At 41.4% G+C, this 21506-nt stretch overlaps 1 protein-coding gene across 2 annotated transcripts in view; it reads right to left on the reverse strand.

Annotated features, from left to right (window-relative positions):
- LOC126298687 (IDLSRF-like peptide) overlaps positions 1-21506 on the reverse strand; it is a 220634-nt gene that overhangs the window by 27584 nt on the left and 171544 nt on the right. For both annotated transcript variants that reach the window (XM_049990125.1, XM_049990124.1), the window contains exon 3: positions 8769-8921. In XM_049990125.1, the coding sequence (XP_049846082.1) occupies positions 8769-8921 (153 nt within the window). The remainder of the gene's footprint in view (positions 1-8768; positions 8922-21506) is intronic.

The raw sequence follows: 21506 nt of genomic DNA on the forward strand, positions 1-21506 counted from the left end.
CAATCGAATCTGCCATCACAACTAAGTCATCTGCATATGCAAGACTGCTTATTTTGTGTTCACATATCTTAATCTCACCCAGCCAGTCTATTGTTTTTAACATATGATCCATAAATAATATGAACAACAGTGGAGTGCAGCCTTGTCTTACCCCTGAAACTACTCTGAACCATAAACTCAATTTTCCATCAACTCTAACTGCTGCCTGACTATCCATGTAAAGACCTTTAATTGCTTGAAAAGTTTGCCTCCTATTCCATAATCTCGTAGAACAGACAATAACTTCCTCCTAGGAACCCTGTCATATGCCTTTTCTATACCTATAAAGCATAGATACAATTCCCTGTTCCACTCATAACACTTCTCCATTATTTGCCATAAGCTAAAGATCTGGTCCTGACAACCTCTAAGAGGCCTAAACCCACACTGATTTTCATCCAATTGGTCTTCAACCAATACTCGCACTTTCCTTTCAACAATGCCTGAGAAGATTTTACCCACAACGCTGATTAAAGAGATACCTCTGTAGTTGTTACAATCTTTTCTGTTTCCATGTTTAAAGATTGGTGTGATTACTGCATTTGTCCAGTCTGATGGAAACTGTCCCGACTCCCATGCCATTTCAATTATCTTGTGTAGCCATTTAAGACCTGACATTCCACTGTATTTGATGAGTTCCGACTTAATTTCACCAATGTAGTGTAAGAAAAAATGAATTCGAAAAAGATCGAAAAACTGCCGTAAGTGCATGAGCTACCAAGATTATTCCGAAATCAACATCCACTAACAACGAAGGGATAAGCTGTGGTTCGCAGAATATACAAACAAGAGAAGAACATCGTAGTAAATTATAACCCAGTTTTATAAGGAAATACTGTTTTCAATCTACAAATAGCGAAATTCATAGACATATTATGTACACACATTTTCACAGTAACCACAGAAGATGCTTTAAACATAAAAAGGGAAACGCCTCCGGTAAAAAATACTCTATTTGAAATAAGTTTAAAACCAAAAAAACAGTAATAATTGTATACAACGTGACTGAGCCCTGCTTGGCGCTCGAACATTCAGTGCGCGCAAAATTCCTTGCGAATCAGTATTCACCATGTTTCGAAGTTCAAACAACCGCCACAGAACTAGGATGGGCATTGGAGGGATGGAGTGTATACGCTGGTCCATACACTGTAATTTCGTCACGAACTTAGCTAGGAAGCAGAGGTACGTACATAGCACATATCTGTATTGCATGTGGTCGATGGAAAGTGACTCAGGGAAGGCCTGTTTGAGGCCCTATGCACACCTGCAACTAATCCATTGATCCTTCTAAATCTTATAATTGTATATTTAATATCATTTATGTTATTGTGAGGTTGCATTAAGTCAAAAGACTAATCGACATATTGGGTCGTCTTAATAAGCTTCACATTCCGAGCATCCATGTGATTAATAATTGTAGTTTCAATTCCAGTCTCGTTTATGTATACTGATAGGATTACTAGATAGAGCGTGATGTCGATCGACAGTGTTATCGTGTGCTATTGCTTTCGGTTTAGCAGCTTACCTTAATGATTAACCGTTGCGTAAATGAAAGACGAGAAAGACATAGAGGCAATCTGACTGGTACTTGCTTGGAGCCAAATACAACTCACGTACAAATGAGGCTCACAAACCGCTGGACACACTGCAGTTTGCAGATACTTAACACTCCCCGTGCTCCTTTTCCTTCTAGCATTCAACACGTTGTCGACGACGAGATCGTCTAATAAAACTCTGTTGAGCTAGTAAAGCCTTTTACAAGGAACTGTTCATGCGATATAGTGAAACCACGGATAACATAAATCTGCATGGCTGGTCGTCGATTTAAATCCCATTCCAGCCGTTAGCGGTTGTATCTCACTCAATAAATACATTCAGAGGAGAAAATGTACAGGTTAGTGTTACAGAAAATTTAGAAAATTGTGGAGCTGCAGGTGCTTCACTAAACCGAAATTTAACACGATACAAGGGAACCGTCACTGCAGATACCGTAAATGTAAAACAGTAGTTGAACTGCTCTATAAAAATTTATTTTATCTCACCATTCTACAATAGAAAGTAATGTTTTCTGATACATTGAAAACTTTGCCAACGGTAGACATGATTGCAGCAATGGTCCTCGAACTATACGGGTGTTTTTCTTTAAAGTATTTTTATAACTCTTAACTCGCATGGTCATCCTATATACTGATCGCCGGCCGGAGTGGCCGTGCGGTTCTACGCGCTGCAGTCTGGTGCCCGGCGACCGCTACGGTCGCAGGTTCGAATCCTGCCTCGGGCATGGATGTGTGTGATGTCCTTAGGTTAGTTAGGTTTAATTAGTTCTAAGTTCTGGGCGACTGATGACCTCAGAAGTTAAGTCGCATAGTGCTCAGAGCCATTTGAACCATTTTTATACACTGATCATTTTGACCATGTCATTTTCCAGTTCTGTCCAGTAGAAAGGAATTAGTTATTCTTGATAATATCGGATATGTATCCCGTAACTGAAATCTCAATATTTAGTTGCCCATAGCAAGTAATAGGTTTACAAAATATTGCTGCTTTTCTTGAAAAGTATGTTGATTTATTTTGTTTTTTCTTAAAGTAAAAGCATATTACGAAAAGAGAGAAGATAAGATAGAAGAGGTTTGAGTGAGTACTTCCATGAAAAGATACGCTCGTGACATTTTTAAAATATAAAAACTACCCTAGAATTAAACAGAAAAATGTCGTCATTGTGTATCTGAGTTTATAGCGTGACAGGCCCATCTCCTGCCTTGTGTCAGGTTTTATAGCTGACGCGCGGGGACTGTGAAATGCTTTCCTTACGAAGAACACCATTTCCTGCCATTTCTCAGCACGGATATTGCGGGTTGCGCGACTTAATTGCTATGTGCACAACAGCGCTTCGGCGTAACGAGCGGACTGTCGCCAGGCCTTTGTGCTTCGAAGAACAGTCCAAACAGAGCCGCTGACGTGTGCACAGGAAATGTTAAATGAAAAAGCCACGGCCCGATTCCTTGCCAACAGGACGAACAAAGCCTTCCGTTTTCAGTCATCCCACACATGCCATTCTCGTTTGGACGGATTAAACCGCATAAAAGAGGGTGTACCTCACTAACAGCTCTGCTTTCAGTAAATTGTGGTCTGTGCCGTAATTAATTTGTCGCTACCGCACTTCATGCTATATATGCACTTTAAGTCAGTTACCTCCCACGATGATGCGTATTAACATTCCAGCAGTGATCTTTCGTTGATTGCCGACTGCCCCACACAAACAACGCGTAATAACTAAGATTAAGCTCCCGGAAAACTTCACATTTTCACCTAACTTCGATTGCAAAATTCTCTGTTAACAATTGAAGTTCACATACATAGTACAAGGTGCATGAGAAAAGTAACGAGATCATAGATTTTTTTTTTTACAAGCAATAATATTGTTCCTTTCTAAGTAGTTCTGTCAGGAGAGTTGTTATTCGCAGTCTTGGTAGCAGTTCTGTAAGGCTTCAACTCGTAAGTCCTTTAACATGTCCTTCGCATGCATTTGAATGTTCTCCAGAGGTCAAAAACGATGACCTTTCAAGACTTTCTCAATTTCGGGAAAACAAAGAAGTCGGAAGGATTTTGATCAGTTGAATAGGGGGGCGGGGGGTTGGGGGGGTGTGGAATAATTTTAACGCCTTTTGAGATCATGGGGCGTTATCATGTTGCAGGTTCCACTTCTTTGCAGTGCCCGCTCTCACTCTATTCACGTTGCACAAGACCCCTACTGTCAACAGTCATGTTTTGAAATTGACTTTCTCCCCGAGCGAGCTTCGATCTTCAACGAACTCTCGGCCTTCCAGAAATGATCTGCACCAGCGAAAAACTTGTGCTCTTGATAAGGAATGTTCCACAAAGGCTTGCTTCAACTTTTCAAAGATCACACTCACAGATGTTCCAAGCTTAACACATAATTTTATGGCATAATGTTGTTCCAAATTCGTCTGTTCCATTTTCGTAAGACAGAACAAAAACAAAACTTCACTGATGGCGCTCTCAAAAATCACGTGATGGTCATACGGAGCTGAAAGTCTGACTGAGCGGCAGGAAGGGATGAATATACTGCTCTACACAACTAGGGCCGGCCGGAGTGGCCGTGCGGTTCTAGGCGCTACAGTCTAGAACCGCGTGACCGCTACGGTCGCAGGTTCGAATCCTGCCTCGGGCATGGATGAGTGTGATGTCCTTAGATTAGTTAGGTTTAAGTAGTTCTAAGTTCTAGGGGACTGGTTACCACAGCAGTTAAGTCCCATAGGGCTCAGAGCCATTTGAACCATTTTTTACACAACTAGAATAACACAGTGTTCCCAGACCGCTCGCAGTGTCCGGCCTCACTCGATTCACCTGGCACGGTACCCTTACTGTTAAGTTACAAGTTTTGGAGTTGACCTTCTCCTTGAGCGAGCTTCTTCTTTAACGTATTCTCGGCCTTCCAAAAATGTACTGTGCAAAGAAATGCTTGTTCTCCTGATAAGTTATGTTCCCCGTAGGCTTGCTTTAAAATTTCGAAGATCACACTCATTACTTTACTCACACACCTCATAAGTCTTATAAATGGCAGTTAAAGAAGACATACGAAGAGGGTGGTGCAATGATTAAGAAACAGAACTTACGTTAGGATGTAATGAACCTCCAGTCCCAGCCAGATCGTCAAAATTTACGCTTTGCCGTAATTCGTTATGCAACTTACAGACTTGTTCCTTTGAACAAGTAACGACCTGTTTATTTCCCAGATATTATCTTGCTCAGCGAGGGACCTATCATCAATGAGTTCGTTGCCTACATCATGTAAAACCTTAAAATTCGTTCCTCTCTAATTGAAACCGCCTTTCTAGAAGTGATAGCATCCTTTTCACCTCGAAGACTACAGCCTGTCTTTGTGGTGTGGCCTCCAGAGGACATCTGAAACTTTGGATAATCTATGAAAACGACCGTTCGCTGATACTTGCCTCAGAAAGGTCTTTAATTTCGACAGCATCCAAAATTTATGCAGCAATATTTATACTGAAGCGCTCAGGAAACTGGTATAGGCATGAGTATTCAAATACAGAGGTGGAGTAATGCGCTGCGGTCGGCAACATCTATGTAAGACAACAAGTCTCTGGCGCAGTTGTTAAGATCGGTTACTACTGCTACAATGATACGTTATCAAGATTTAAATGAGTTGGAACTTGGTGTTACAGTCAGCGCACAAGCGATGGGACACTGCATCTCCGAGGTAGCGATGAAATGGGGTTTTCCCGTACGATCATTTCAAGAAATCTGGCAAAACAGCAAATTTCCAACATCGTTGCGGACGGGAAAATATCCTTCAAGAACGGGACAAAGACGACTGAAGGGCATCGTTCAATGTGACCCCCTCCTACTCTTGCGGATTTATGGACAAACCTGCAGGATTCATGGTGCCAGTTCCCTCCAGCACTACTTCGAACATTAGTCAGTTCATGGCACATCGTGTTGCGCCACTTCTGCATGCTCGCGGGGGCCCTACACTATATTAGGTAGGTGTACCAGTTTCTTTGGCTCTTCAGTGTATCTCAGTTTACTCTATCAGTCGTCAGATTTAAGTCGTAAGATTTGCCCACTTCATTTACCGCTCACCATATTTATTCCCCAGTATCGACACACACGACGATGAAAAACCTATACTTGGAGCGATTAATGACAAGAATTATCATTCAGTAGACACCCTCCACGAGTATTTGCGGAAGTTCCGTAAGTGTGTTGCCACGTTGTGCCCTCAAAGTGATATGCAAGTCAAGAAAGAGCGGGTGGCATCTGCATAGAATGTCCCACAATAATATTCCACATATGATCTATGAAATTCAGGGTAGGTAGGTAATTTAATTCATGCTGAATGCCCATTTGTACTTTCTCTGAATCGCCACTGGTTCAATGGGAACAAGAGTCGTCGCACACTGGAATTAACACAGATCCTACTGCAACCCCGAAAAGCCACCACTACCTTGGTTCATTACCATTATCCTGTGGCAGACACTACTATGAAGATAGGAGGTGTCTTTTACTGATAATGTTACTCACCTAGTAGATGACACTAAGTCCACCACAACCATTACGTTTCAGTATACTTTTACACGACAACGTGATACTCATTCTCTTCACATCAGTGTATACCGTTCGCGGGCACGGGATTTGTTAGTTAGTATTCTTAAGCGGCTTGAAATAACCTTGACTACGGTCAAGCAGTTAGAAACTGCTGTGAGTGGGTGTACTGTGAGGCCAACCGAGACATGCCAAAGGTACCACAAGTACTATCCGCTGTTGTGGACACTGTCTCGTCTACAGGATGTACGGGATCTATTACCTATCGTACACTTGACTGTGAGTGGCCTGAGTGTCAATGGTAGGTCTAAGTTCCCTGTACACGGTAAACAGGAACATCGGAGAAGTCAGTGAGTACACCCATGCCCCTAAACAACACGTTCGACAAGCTATATCCCACGGAAACTGAAACTAAGCCAATGACTCACTTCATCTGTTGCGAACGTTCTGAGTGTCATGTAAATGGGACGAAAAGGCATATGCGTTGGGTCCTATTAATCGTAGCCAGCTTCAGTGTGTGGCAAATAATTGTACCCTTTAGGTGAATTAGCAGCAAGGGATTGAAAGGAACACCATGTGTACTGAGTTTGTATTCATGGAGACGTCGTTGAATGGAGTGAAGAGACTATTTCAGAAGCAACTAAGGCAACAGCGTGTATCCAATTGCATACTATGACGCAAGTTAGGATAAACGATGCCTGTCGTCTGGGCTCCGACGTCATACTAGGGTCGTTCCAGTGACTGGCAGATATGGTTGAGAACATCAGCCTTTCTCACGCAGTTTCAACAAAGCTCACGATTTGCAGCATTGTTTCCAAAACTGATCGTGGCCTCCTGGATATGAGTCGCATGGAGAGCTTCAGAAAGATACTCTGAATGTTCTGTAACAAGATAGGCTGTGACTTCCTAGACATGCACAATAGGGCTGAGATCTGTACAGTAACCCTAAACGGGTCTGGTATGAACTACAACTCATAGCCTCATACGCAGTAACTTACTGTGAGTCGGGTACACACAAGTACTTTTTAGACCAGACAACTTCTAACACAACGAACTTTTCCAGGACCGTCAGTTGGCAAGACGAATGCCTCGGCAGCCACGCGAATGTGCAAACAAAGAAAGAGACGTGATGGAATTAATAATCAATTAATCAGAAAACGTATTCAGGACCCTTCGATCCATCCGTAATCTCCCTAACAATTTTAAGGAAATTTCCGAGAGAAAACAAATTTAATGACAATGACTCCCAACATACCGTGGAACCAAAATCTGGAAACATATTTAAGCTGCCGTCATTTTGAGCGGAACTGATAATTTACTCAAAATTGCAGCAACTCTTAAAAACTAACAAAGTTTTAAACGGCTGTTCTACTTTCTTGTACGGGCATAGGGATGCAGTGAGAACCACCGTTCCAGCAGTTAGAACTAAGACAGAAAAGGAAACCTCTATCGGTAAAAAGGCGTTATGAGCACCTATGTCAGCGTAGGCAGGCTTTGGCCCATGCACTCCCACGTACGCTTAATTTTTTGAAGTTGGAATCTGGCAGGACTGTGACACAAGCTAAGCCTTTTAAAATTTGTTTGTCACCTCGTCCTACCCATTCAGTTTGAGCTTCAAGACGGACCTGCAGCTACAACTTCGTCGCTGTCGTGGAAGCGTCTTGCAGTCATTTTGAACAGTATACTGTAAAGGCGCTCAAGTTCACACGACGTTACGCCCATTCGTCGAATTCAAGTATCTCGTGCTACGGCGGCAAACCATTGGCGCCAGCGTGATGACACAGTTCATCAGAATCGTCACAGGTGACACACTGATCTGCGCCCATGTTTCAGCACACTTCTACAGCTGATCGTAGTCCTTATGCGCAATTGCGAATTCATTTGATGTGTTTAAGGATAGCTGTCGACTCTACAAAGTATACATTAAATCTATCAATGTCGGCCTCAAATTTACATAAGTGGCTGAAAATAATAATACTGTATTAACTTCTATAGAATTTCTAGATTGGGCATTTGTAGTAACATGTATTGCTGCATGTAGACTATGCATTTGCAACAGTTGCTGGAGTTGTTAATTCCTCCAGCTTCATTACCATCTCAGCCGTTAAGGGCCTCATACAAAGTAATTTGCATCACAGAAAGTACCTCAGCTGATACAGTAATTCTAGTGATTTATGTAGTGGCCAATTTGTCCTATCACTTAAATAGATAGGTAAATTCTACTCTCACCTTCTTTTCTTAGTCTATATATTTCAGAACAAGTAACGGATTCGGTGAAGAATCCCATCTATATTGATGCAGTGTTGAGCTGAAGGCCTAGACATGCGCTAGATGAATGGAATTTCAGTAAATAAATTCATTCAATTATTGTATTTTATACGGTTATGGAAATTCCAATGTTCTATGTGCAGGTGTCTGGGAAGGAACGTGTTGTATGTGGTTATACAGGGCGATGCAGCTGCCACTACTGATGTACGCGACCCCTGGATAAATGAAGATGTTCTACGTATAGGAGGAATTGAGGGAAGAGCTCTTTTCATTAAAAAGGTTCATAGTAAATTTGGGTAAACCTAAAGTATATTTCTGTAGACGACCAGAATATGGTACGACGACGAGAGAAACAAGGAGGTAAATAAACTTACCTGAAAGAGCAATAGCGACCTTCTCGACTCCTCCGAGTGGTGCCAGGGCGTCTCTGGCTTTGTTTCCAAAGAGTTTCTCAAGGTAGTTTGGTCCGTGGCTCGCCAGAAGTGACTGTAGAAAGGATGCTGTCTCTTCAACTGGTGGTCGTTTTGCTGCAAACAGTGACATGATTTTAATATTTGATTTGAGTACAAGTATACATAATTATTGTTATTTACGTAGTCGCCTTATCTATGAGTGCTGCACCTAGCAACCGTCGTGACATATGATGCAATTACCGAAATTTATGGATCTCTGTCAACACTACGTTCTTTGAAATATTATCTATGATTTTTCCAAAAGAAAGAATGGAACACAAAATTATTTGTATACTTGTTTTCACGAAAGTTATACGTATTAGTTTACTGTTTCTATTCACAAATCGTTTCTTAAGAGATTATTGATATTGTATTCACTTTTTCAGAAAGGAATGGAGTTTTTACGGCTGTTCTAATGAATTTCCGTGCATTTGAATTATTATCCTGTGCTCCAATCTATGGAGTTTATGCTCCCACGCTTACCTTTCAACCGTAAAATATTAATACTTGTATTTACACTTCATGGCGTGATGAAAGCTTCTTAGTTTGCCATAACACACCAAATGGAACCGATTGAGCTTATTTCTTCCCTATAATACTAATTCAAAGCTAACAGGAATGGAATGTTTCCACAATTTGTAGGTAAAGTGTAGACTCGATAGTTTTACACACTGCGGTAAACACAGGTTACCAAGATCAGAAGAGTATCGGCAGATCAGCGTGTGGGTCTTAGGCAGCTTTCCATGTTAGGTCAGGATACATCCGAGATGATTCGCTGTAATACACACGATATGCAAACCAGTAAAATATCGACACGCACATACACACACACACACACACACACACACACACACAACGTCAACAGATGGTACGATTCAGAGACAGAAAACTTATATTTTAAAGCGAAAAATGACTTTTAATGACAAGGAAGACATTTGGCCACAGAAACCAAGACTCATGATGATGGTGAATGCCTCATCAGAAACAGAGCACTAGTACAGGACGAAGCAAAAAAGTAAAGAAACAGTTCTATAACACTGATACATCTTAATATCTGTAGTTGATGGTCGTAATCGTTAAGAGTCGAACATTTTGCTGCAGCTGGAAACAGGAACCAGTTTCTGTTGTAACCACTACAAATCCCCAGTTAAGATCGTAGGTAACAATATTCTGGTTAGGGTAAATGAATGAGTTATCCGAGGCTACGTTCACACTCAACTTCCCACTAGTTATCAGTTTACCAACTAGCGCCATTACCATTTCATTGATTACAAACGCTCCAAAGCACTACAACTGTGGAATGCATCCGTTGCTGCTTTATTATTGTGTTTGGCATCAATCCATAATTAGTAATATGTGTGTATGCATCTGCTTTTAATGTGCTACTGCGCCACGTATGTTACGTGTTATCAAACCTATAATTACGTTAAATCATCGTTATCTGGTCACTGATTCAGTTAGAAACAATAATGAAATATAAAGTTCATTCATTTTAAGGTCGTGAAATGTGAAGAAGGTAAGCTAAGAGGAACATCAGAATCTATGTGACTGAATTTTTGAGGATTTAATGGAACTATGAGCCATAAGCAATGACACATTCCAAGGAGAACTGAAAATATTCGCTGTGAAATTGAAAACTATACAGATAACACAGTAGAAATAAACTATATGAATGACAGAATACTTCCAGATCTTACATAGCAACCATAGCATAGAAGAATCTTCGGGCGACTAAGGAATGGATTGATAGGACTGTACGTGGCAGCTATGCGTAATTTGGTAAGGGGAATCAAACAATGAAGTATGTTTCACATTGTTGCTCCAATAGTGTCTTCTGTTTCTGAATAAAGAGCCATTCCCTTTCTGAGTAACAACGATTTTTGCTCAATATACGCGACAATTTGATCATATGTCAAAATTTTGCAAATAAATTGACTTTTTTGTGGTTTGTGACGAAATTTCAGAGTTTTTAAATTACAATGTATTTGCGTCTATATTCCATAAAAACTTGTTTATGTTTGTGTTTTCGTTAGCCACGTCACACCCAACTATAATGTCGTGGAGGTGCATACTGACTGCCAGCCGATGTGGCCGAGCGGTTCTAGGCGCTACAGTCTGGAACCGCGCGACCGCTACGGTCGCAGGTTCGAATCTTGCCTCGGGCATGGATGTGTGTGATGTTAGTTAGGTTTAAGTAGTTCTATGTTCTAGTGGGCTGCTGACCACAGAAGTTAAGTCCCATAGAGCTCAGAGCCATTTTTTGCATACTGACCCCTTGGAAAATGCAATAACAGAGAGGACTCGCGTGACTGAAATTATCTTTGCCCCACAGGTTAAATACTGTGGTGAAAATAAGTATAGAAACGCCAAAACCACAAACCACTACCATGTCCCATACGGTGCAGCAGAAGCGTTAGCGTTGAAAAAAGCTTCCAGTCGTCTCCGAATGAATGAATACAGGACCTGTATGGTTTTAAAGGGAACCTTATACTATTCTTCCTGCAAAAAACTGGTGCATTCGGGTAACGATAATGAAGCTAGATAGCTATCATGTATCGTTCTCTCCAAAGTAGACCATAAAGGCTTAATAACACTGAGATTGGCGACTGTGGTGGCCAGGGAAGAGGCAAAAGATCAGCCTCGCCCCCACAAAACGAGTCCTGAACAATGCCAGCTGTGTGAACAGGGCCGTGCTGTCTTTCAACACATGATCACCACTGGGGAACAAACATAGTACCATGGACCGGACATGATCAGCTAACGCAATCACATAATTCTTGGCAGTTCTTTGACTTTGCCGAGTAACCATGGTGTACTACGATATGGCTGCCAAAATCAAGTCTGAAACCTCGCCATATTTCACTCTTGAGGTGTAAACTCGTAAAGAGGCGGGAAAGAGTGTGCAACAGGACTCAACCGAATAAATTATTTTCTTCTGTCGCTCCATAGTCCAGATTTTTATGACTGCATCACCAAGTTTACCCGCTACGGGCATTTCCATTACAAATGTGTGGTTTTGGAACTTCATCTCGCCCTACAATTTCCAATTCCTGCAGCTCCCTTCGCATTGTTTTTTTACTGACATGGTTTGCGAATGCAGTCCTGCAGTACATTTTTCAGCGGTTGTCCTTTGCTTTTCATCACAATGCTCTTCAACTACCGACCGGCATGTTCACTCAACATTCACTTTCGCCCACGTTGTGTCTTTCCGCTTTACCTATATGCGGTATAAATCTACGATACGGTACCTCTTGAAAGACTAAACGCTTCGGCTACTTTGGCGACGGAAGCTACCACCATACGAGCACCATCAATTTCCCCACGTTCCAATTTACTTAGCTCCGACATGATTCACGGCCAGTTACACAGAACACTGTTGTGGCCGTGGATGACACTTCCAGCATATTGAGGACACTGGAGAGGAGCCGTTTGTGTTCAAATACAATAGCGCAACCTACAGGCTTTTCTAGTATCTGCATTTATTTTCAAGCATTCATTTCTCACTGTTTTCAAGATTTTTGTCCAACCCTTGCATTTACATCTTCTTAACCTATGCTATGCAAGTCTTGTTTTTATTCTTTCTTCTAACTGACCTTCTTTAATTTTATATTACTGTTTGCGTACTGTACATTTTTGAGAGTATTTTCGGCTTTCGTATCTGTTTTTCGTTGCATTTCGATTTATTTATACACCGAATAAACTTGTTATTTTATTTCAGTTGAAATCAGTAATAAGATAAGTATTTGCGTTTTCTGTTATTTTTTATTTTGTTGTTGTTTCTCGTTTTTTGTTGTAATAACCCAAAGTCAGATTCTTGCATATTACCATATAATTATGGTTTCCGATATATTATGCTTTATTTGAAACTTTTTGCTTGAGAAGTTATATTACTTCGTGACCATCACTTCACAGCAAGGCCTTTCCTTACATTTATCGTTGATTTTTTTTTACACCACGAATATTACAAGTTTGACATGCTCGATTTTGGGACACTAAGTGTAACCACTTACTAAACTGAAGTAGATTTTTGAGGTTGATAATTCTAATGATATTGTCAGCGGTCACTACGGCTGGTGGATGTTACGCTGCGTCGCTATACTGGTGATGTAGTATACACCTACATTAATGTCACTCCTCACTGCAAAAAAGTCAATTTTATGCAAGAGTAGATGAACAATGAATGTAGGTACTTAATATATACTGAGGAGGCAAATAAACTGGCACACCTGCCTAATATCGTGTAGGGCCTCCGCGAACACGAAGATGTGCCGCAGCACGACGTAACATGGACTCGACTGATGTCTGAAACAGTGCTGGAGGGAATGACACCATGAATCCTGCAGGGCTGTCCAAAATCCGTAAGAGCACGATGGTGTGGAGACCTCTTCCGCACAGCACGTTGCAAGGCATCTCAGATATGCTCAATAATGTTCATTCGTGGTGAGTCTGCTGGCCAGTGGAAGTGTTTAAGCTCAGAAGAGAGTTCCAGGGAACACTCTGTAGAAATGCTGGTCGTGTGGGGTGTCACGAGCCCTGTCGGAATTGCCCAAGTTCGTTGAAAAGCACAATGGCCATGAATGGATGTAGGTGATCAGACAGGATGCTTACGTATGTGTTACCTGTCAGAGTCGTATCTAGACGTATCAGAGGTCCCATATCACTCCGACAGCACACGTCCCACACCATTACAAATTCTCCACCAGCTTTAACAGCCCATGCTGACGTGCAGGGTACATGGATTCAGGAGGTTGTCTCCATACCCGCACACGTCCATCAGCTCGATACAATTTGAAACGAGAGTCGTCCAACCAGGCAACATGTTTCCAGTCATCAACAATCCTTTGTCAGTGTTGACAGGCCCGGGAGAGGCGTGAAGCTTTGTTTCGTGCACTCATCAAGGGTACACGAGTCGGTCTTCGGCTCCGAAAGCCCATAATGATGATGTTTCGTTAAATGGTTCGCACTCTGACACTTGTTGATGTTCCAGCACTGACATCTGTAACAATTTGCGAAAGGGTTGCACTTCTGTCACGTTGAACGATTCTCTTCAGTCGTCGTTGGTCCCGTACTTGCAGGATCTTTTTCCGGCCATAGTGATGTCGGAGATTTGATGTTTTACAGGATTACTGATATTCACGATACACTCGTGAAATAGTCGTACTGGATAATCCCCGCTTCATCACTTCCTCGGAGATGCAGTTTCCCATCGCTCGTGCACCGACTATAATAATACATTTAAACTCACCTAACTCTTGATAACCTGCCATTGTAGTAGCAGTAACCAATCTAACAACACTACCAGACACTTGTTGTCTTATATAGGCGTTCCCGACCACAGCGCTGTATTCTGCCTGTTTACATATCTCTGTATTTGAATACGTATGCCTATACCTGTGTCTTTGGCTCTTCAGTGCATTGTTACACATGATATTTTACTCGACTGGTGTTAGTGATATCAGGGTTTCAGTGAGCTACAAATTATTTACCAACTTTTTCTTCTTCGTTGTTCGTATTTCCTCCCCGTATCTGCAGTAGCCCCCATCATGAATAATTTCACTGACGTAGGGCTTCGTCGCACTATATTGTTTCCTTAGATTTAGCTAGCTTATTTAATTTCTTCCATAATTCACTTGTCAGTTTCCCTAAAAATGTCACTATTATAATTCTATGGCCCTGTATCACAAAGGAATATCGAAGATTGTTTAGTGGTATGAATTACTACCTAGGCTGGGATATACACATTTTGCAAAATAGACTGAATCACTTTCAAGAAAATCTGTTCTAACGGAGCTTGAGAAACCAGGCGTTAATTCGACTAATGTGACTGTTCCGAAGAATATAAACATTACTGTTATTAAAAATAGTGTTAGACATTAAAAACAAAGTGAGAAATTCGCAAATGATGGAGGAGTCATGCAAGAAGATCTCATATTATCAGCAGTGCTAGAGGAAGTTTTACACTGGAAACTGAGCAGCGAATACGGGTAAGTGGATTGTACCTGAACCATCTTTATGTAGTGGATGACACTGCACTGTTTGCGTCAAGACTGGATAAAATTTAACCACGAATGGACTTCCTTAGTACAGTTAGTTGCAAATATGTCTTGAAAATAAATAAAAGTAAGGTTAAAGTAATGTGGCATTTAGTCATCTCGAATAAATAAAAACACAAATTAACAATGAGGCCCAGACGAAAAGTTGTTATATTAATAGCTGTGGGAACACAAGAGAAGAAAGAGAAAGAAAACAAAGCTTTCGATGAGTCTGAAAAGAAAAGCGTGCAAGGAATGTGTATTATGACTTTAAGTATATCAGAGAAGAGCACCTCAAAACTGAACGTTGCCCAGCGATGAGCAGCAATATGCATGTTGAAATTACCAGGAGGGACAGGAAAACAAGTAAATTGATAATGGAACAGACGGTATAATGGATGTGGTTATAACCCGTAATGAGAGTGAAATGGAGATGGTTAAACTGTAGATAGGCGAACGGATGATTGATGGACCAAGGAAGTTCCTCGCTTGATGCCAAGAGATCAGTAACGACAAAGACGACGACCAAGTGCAGGTGGTTTAATGACATTAGAAACATCAGGAAGCAACACTGATTCTTGGGGCTGAACGCCGTAATTCTTTAAAGGCTTCAGAGTACATTATTATACATGACTGGAAGTCAAATGGCTGACAATGATGATGATAATAATGATGTTCATAATGACAATACCTCATTAGTGGTATGTCACTCGGGGTCTACCCCTTCAGTTCAATGATTTTTGTGACTGGTTCAGTAAAAAGTAGAGGAAAGTTAAGGTGTTCGTTTTTAATGCTTCAACTTTTCCACACAGTCTTCCCCTGCAGCAGCACAGCACACAGTGCTTTCATACAATCATGAGAAACTATCCGAGGTTGCCCAGAAAGTAATGTCCTCCTTTTCTTTATTCGAGGATTCTTTATTGAACATAATGAGATTTACACACACGAAAGAATGGTGGTTTATCTACACACCCTATTTTCCACGTAATCTCCATCCCGTTCTATGGTCTTCCTCCAGCGCGAAACAAGGGCGTGTATCCCTTGTTGGTACTAATCCCTGTCCTGGTGGGGGAGACAGGGCTTCTCTGTGTGAGTCACCTCCTCATAGTCCTCAAAATGTCTTCCACGAATGGCATCCTTGAATGGTCAAAACAAGTGGAAGTCCCAAGAGGCTACGTCAGGTGTGGCAGGTCTCAGGTGTGACAGGCGTGGATGGTCTCCCCAAACGCTGCAAATCGTGTTCTGCCGAACCGCCTTCTGATGACCTCACCCTCCGTGCCCAGCGAATAGCTGTACTTCTGTGGACAGCAGATGCTCTATAGACTTTGCACAACCGTTTGTGAATATCCCTCACAGTTTCTTTTTCTGCAGCGATAAATTCAATGACGGCACCTCGCTTGTAGCGTACATCACCTAAAGACGCCATTTAGAAACTGTCCTGCACCTACGCTATCTGTCGGAAGTGACGGATACTTGGTGCGCCCACTCAGGAGACTTCAGCGTAACGTAACGTTTCGCATTCTTAGCATTGTTTTCGGCTGAGAACAAAAATGCGGTGCGTTACTTTTTGGGCTACTCTCGTACTTCTTTGGAACGTTGTTCAACATGTGCGTCATTGTCGCACCTTCCTCGGTCTTGGCGAATCATCAGAGAGCCATTCCGCACTGCGTCGTTTTCTGGTAGGTTAGTGCTGGTAACACCAAGTCAATTCTCCAGTGATGATTTTTTTCCATTTTTTAATTTCAATCACGTTGCTGCAGACGCCGACGCCTCGTTCCTTTTGTTGCGATCTCGAGGTGTACAGGTTAGACTTTGCAAGTACTTTTGTCTTCCTGAAAACGTTGTGGAGAATATCTTGAACCCTTGATTTATAGACGTACCGTTCCTTTTTCCGTTGCTATTTGTGACACAACGACGTTGACACACCACGGGTTTACGTCCATCCGCTGCTCTAAAACTGACTGATCGAATGCACGTCTGCCACCGCAGTTACTGCGCTGACGTCACTTGTACGTCAGAAACAAAAACCGTCGCGGAACTTTTTGGACGGACAGCGTGTATAAACTATTCTCTTTTTCAGATTCAGACATGATTTCATGAAGTGCTTCTAATCTACTATACTGCACTTAATCATCTTTTCAAGCCTTGAAATGTAGCCTCAGAGATTTAGTTTTCTACTCGCACTCATTGTAGCATAATTCTGAAAATTTATTTTTTATTCCTGGTACTGAGTACAATTGTCTTTTCATTCGTATTAAATACTATTTCCACATCTCAGTGATTTCCCCATTTTTTCGCAAAATTATGACAGTGACACAGGAGTCCGAGCACACAGTCAAAAGCTTTCCTTCAATGTTTTAACAGTTTTAAAAATACATCTCCGTGGTTTACTTTCACTGCATATCGTTCTCTATACAGGTGCTGTATTGTGCACATAACTATTTATGGATTTTCCTGAACAGTTGTTTTCGCATAATTATTAGGTTGGTGCATACGTTCGTAGCGTTTTTGAGTTGCATGTTGGTATTTCTATTGCTGTGGGTTTAGTTATCGATTGTCATTTTTTTATTTCTAGTTCACTGTTGCTATTTGAATTAATGTATTGTCATTTTGTCATTTGAAGATAGTGAGTGGAGCTGCTGACACTAGAAAATGGAGCGCCGAGTGGAGAAATCGGAACATTTCCAACACATTCTGACGTTTGAGTTAAAGAGACGGAAAACAGCAACGGAGGCAGCCAGAAACATTTGCGCCATGTATGGGGAAAATGCCATTGGACAGAACCCGGCAAGAAAATGGTTTTCTCGTCCTAAGGAGGATCGTTCTGACATTAGTGACGCACCCTACTCTCAGGGAGAACTTCGGCGTTTGATGAATATCGTTCAAACGCATTAATCCACAATGACCCATGTCAGCGTACCTGAAAACTGGCAAATGCGATGAACTGTGAACATTCCACATAGTGCACTATTTTGCATGGAATGTGTAAAGTAAGAAAATCGGGTATGTGGGTACCGCATGCTCTAAAACAAAATCGCAAATACCAGCAAGTTGCCATAGGTGCATCTCTGCTTGCGCGTCATCAATTGGCTCGTGAACAACACCCACCATTCCTATCCCGTAACGTTACTGGTGACGAGAAATGGTGTCTTTATGCTAATATAAGGGGAAAAAAGAGAATGGTTGAGACCAAATAAAGCAGAACTCCACGTACAAAGACCAGATAATGTTATGCATCCCGCGGGACAGCGACGGAGTGGTGTACTACAAATTGCTTCCCGAAGGTGCAGTCATCACTCGTAACATTTATTGTTAACATTAACTGAGAAATCTTGCAGACGCAATCCATGAATAAGACCAGGAAGACGGTGTGAAGTGATACTACTCCACGATAATGCTCGCAGGCATTCTGCTAGACTGACAAAACAACACCATACAGGGGTTGCGTTGCGAAGTCATTCAGTACCCACCTTATTTACCCGATCGCGCGTCCTCAGATTTTCACCTTGTCCGCTCTCTATCGAACAGCCTTCAAGGAACTTCCTTTCGGTTCAAGAAATGGCTCTGAGCACTATGGGACTTAACATCTGAGGTCATCAGTCCCCTAGAACGTAGAGCTACTTAAACCTAACTAACCTAAGGACATCACATGCATCCATGCCCGAGGCAGGATTGGAACCTGCGACCGTAGTGGTCGCGCGGTTCCAGACCGAAGCGCCTAGAACCGCTCGGCCACAGCGGCCGGCGAGCTTACTTTCGGGATGAAAATGCGATCAGGACATGGCTCGACGATTTCTTCGCCTCAAAACTACGTGATTTCTACAGTCTCCGAATCTAAAAGTTACCCCATCGGTTTCCACAGATCCGCTTGCCTATCCTGGCGGGTCGGGGAATGACAAGGTACCCCATTAGTATACTGTATAGGAAACCAGCATGGTAGATTTTTCGTAATACTAGCGCAGATGCTGTCTCTTTTACTAAAACAGTAGTTGCCTCTGAACTATGGGAGTCGTTTTAGCGTTAGATGAGGTTAATCTCAGTACTTTCTCCAAATCATATAGAACGTATTCATTTAGCAATGGCAACAAGTGAAGCGACAAAAGTTTTTCTTGTGATTAACGACGAGGGTGGAACGTAGACGGATTATCGTCCTTGTTATTCGTTCCGCAATAGACAAAGAAAAGCCCTTTGCTCTGCTTTAATTGCAGAGTTTGGCGGCGAAAATTGAGAACTCGCCAAACTTTTCCCTCGCCATTAATGACGTGAAATTTGTTATTAAGACAAGGAAATGAGGTTGCCAGAAACACAATCAGAAAAAGCTTTACCAACTTAAATCAAGAGTTAATAGCGCATTATAAGTATTCTCAAGACATAAGGCTTTCGTCCCACTGATTGATTGTCTTCTAAATTCTCGCATAAAATAATAGCAACCAACAATTTTCAAATCTAATTTTGAAATACGTATAACATAGACTGTTTGAGGATTCTATGAGAGTACCGCTTAGTTAGCGTTTACTTGTAATGAATGATGAACACTATCTGACAATACTGAGATGAATACGTATCGTTGATAGAGATACGATTTTGCCTGCTTGGCAAGGAAAGAACTGCATTCACCTTGTGCTTTCATTTGCTAACGAGGCTTTCAATTAACTGACATCACCTCTCTGACAGCCTTGTAATTCATATTACTTACAGAATGGTACCCAAGCCATTTTGCGAATTTCATTGGCGTCCTCTCGAGCAGGTCGCACGTTCTAATTAGTTTCCTTTATACTAGGTAAGGTACTACTCAGGTCCAGCCAAGACATTAATGATTATGACTCGTCGGATATCATTAATTTCGTGTCTCTTTTGGGCGGGATGTTTCCACATACAAACTTAGTTCCAACAGTATTCAGTAAAAAATGGCTACTCTGTCTTGTCTTTCTGGCGACCTTATGGGTTTACAAGTGTGTGGAGTGCTGTGAATGGAATATCACTCTGTATGGGTGTGCTTAAATGATCTGTATAGTGTAAAAGTTGTACTTGAGGTACAGCAGGCATCAGCGGTATTCGCCACGCAGGCTGCTTCACTAATGCGCCTTTGGTCACCCGCTACACATTGCCAAATGGTGCCTGCGTAAATACTGCGAACGCTGGATTGCCTGGCGATTGGCTTAGGAGAAGAGTGCCTACAGATGGTAGTTTTTCTTTTCTGACAGGTTTTATTAACAATTCTGTATTCAAATGTATGGATATGTTGTCCGAACTGGAAACAGTAAAATAGAACAGAAGTATTTTGAGAAAATAATAAAAATAGCTACTATTGTATTGCGGAAAAAGAGAAGTAAACGCGGAAAACACAACACATGGACGTCTACACACTTGAGGTTTGAAGATTTACGATACTGTTTTGAGTAGAAGAGGGAAGAACCCAACAGCTTCTTTTTTCTCAGCGTGAAGTACATCAAGATGACTAATATATACTTCAAATTAAATGCTACACTGTACATGAACTGCACTGATGATCTATTCAGTTAAACTGTAGATTTGTCATATTTGCCATGTATCTCTCGGGTAAAATTATTATGATAATCATTCTCTGAAAATTGTTTCGAGCAGTTAGTTCATGAGACCACTCAACTAGTAAAAAGTTGCGAAAAGACATTTGACATCTTAGCAACAAATAGTGCTGAGATAATAAAGGATCAAAACGGATGCATGGAATAGTGAACACAAGATTATCGTAGCGAGACTGAATATCGTAACTCCGAAACTACTGAAATTAAAAAGAAAAACAAAAGTATGTCTATTCAAAAAAGTATATAAAATTTCGCTTGACGACTTCGTGAGTGACAATATCTACTCTTTCAAAATTAAAAACTAAAGTATAGACCAGATGTGGCTAGAATTCAAAGAAATACTGTCGGCAGCAATTGAGAGATTTGCACCAAATGAATTAACAGAAAGCGGAGGTGATCTCTCATGGTACGCAAAACAGGTACAGAACGCTGTTGTAGAAACAACAAAAAAAGCATGCCAAATTTAACGAACGCAGAATCCCAAGAAATCGCGATCTTTTACAGAAGCTCGAAATTTAGTGCGGACTTCAATGCGAGAAATTAATACAATGAAACTCTGTCTGTAAACCTGACAGAAAATCCAAAGAAATGAAGTATGCCAGCGGCAAGACGCAACCATTATCTTCTGTGGCGACAGTAATGGAAATACTATTGACGACAGTGCTGCTAAATCAGAGTTACTAAACACAGCCTTCCGAAATATCTTCACCAAAGAAGACGAAGTGAATGTTCCAGAATTCGATTCAACAACTGCCAACATGAGTAGCTTAGAAGTAGATATTCTCGGAGTAGTGAAGCAATTTAAATCACTTACAAAAAGCAAGTCTTTCGGTACAGATTGTATACCAGTTAGTTTCCTTTGCGAATATGCTAATGAAATAGCTCCATACTTAACAATCGTATACAATGTTCGCTCGACGAAAGATCCGTATCCAAAATCTGGAAAGTTGCTGAGGTCACACCAGTTTTCAAGAAAGTCAATAGGACTAATCCACTAAATTACTGGCCCATATCATCAAAGTCGATATGCAACAGGATTTTGGGACACATATTGTATTCGAACA

The sequence above is a fragment of the Schistocerca gregaria genome, chromosome X, assembly GCF_023897955.1.
Source record: "Schistocerca gregaria isolate iqSchGreg1 chromosome X, iqSchGreg1.2, whole genome shotgun sequence".
Lineage (NCBI taxonomy): Eukaryota > Metazoa > Arthropoda > Insecta > Orthoptera > Acrididae > Schistocerca > Schistocerca gregaria.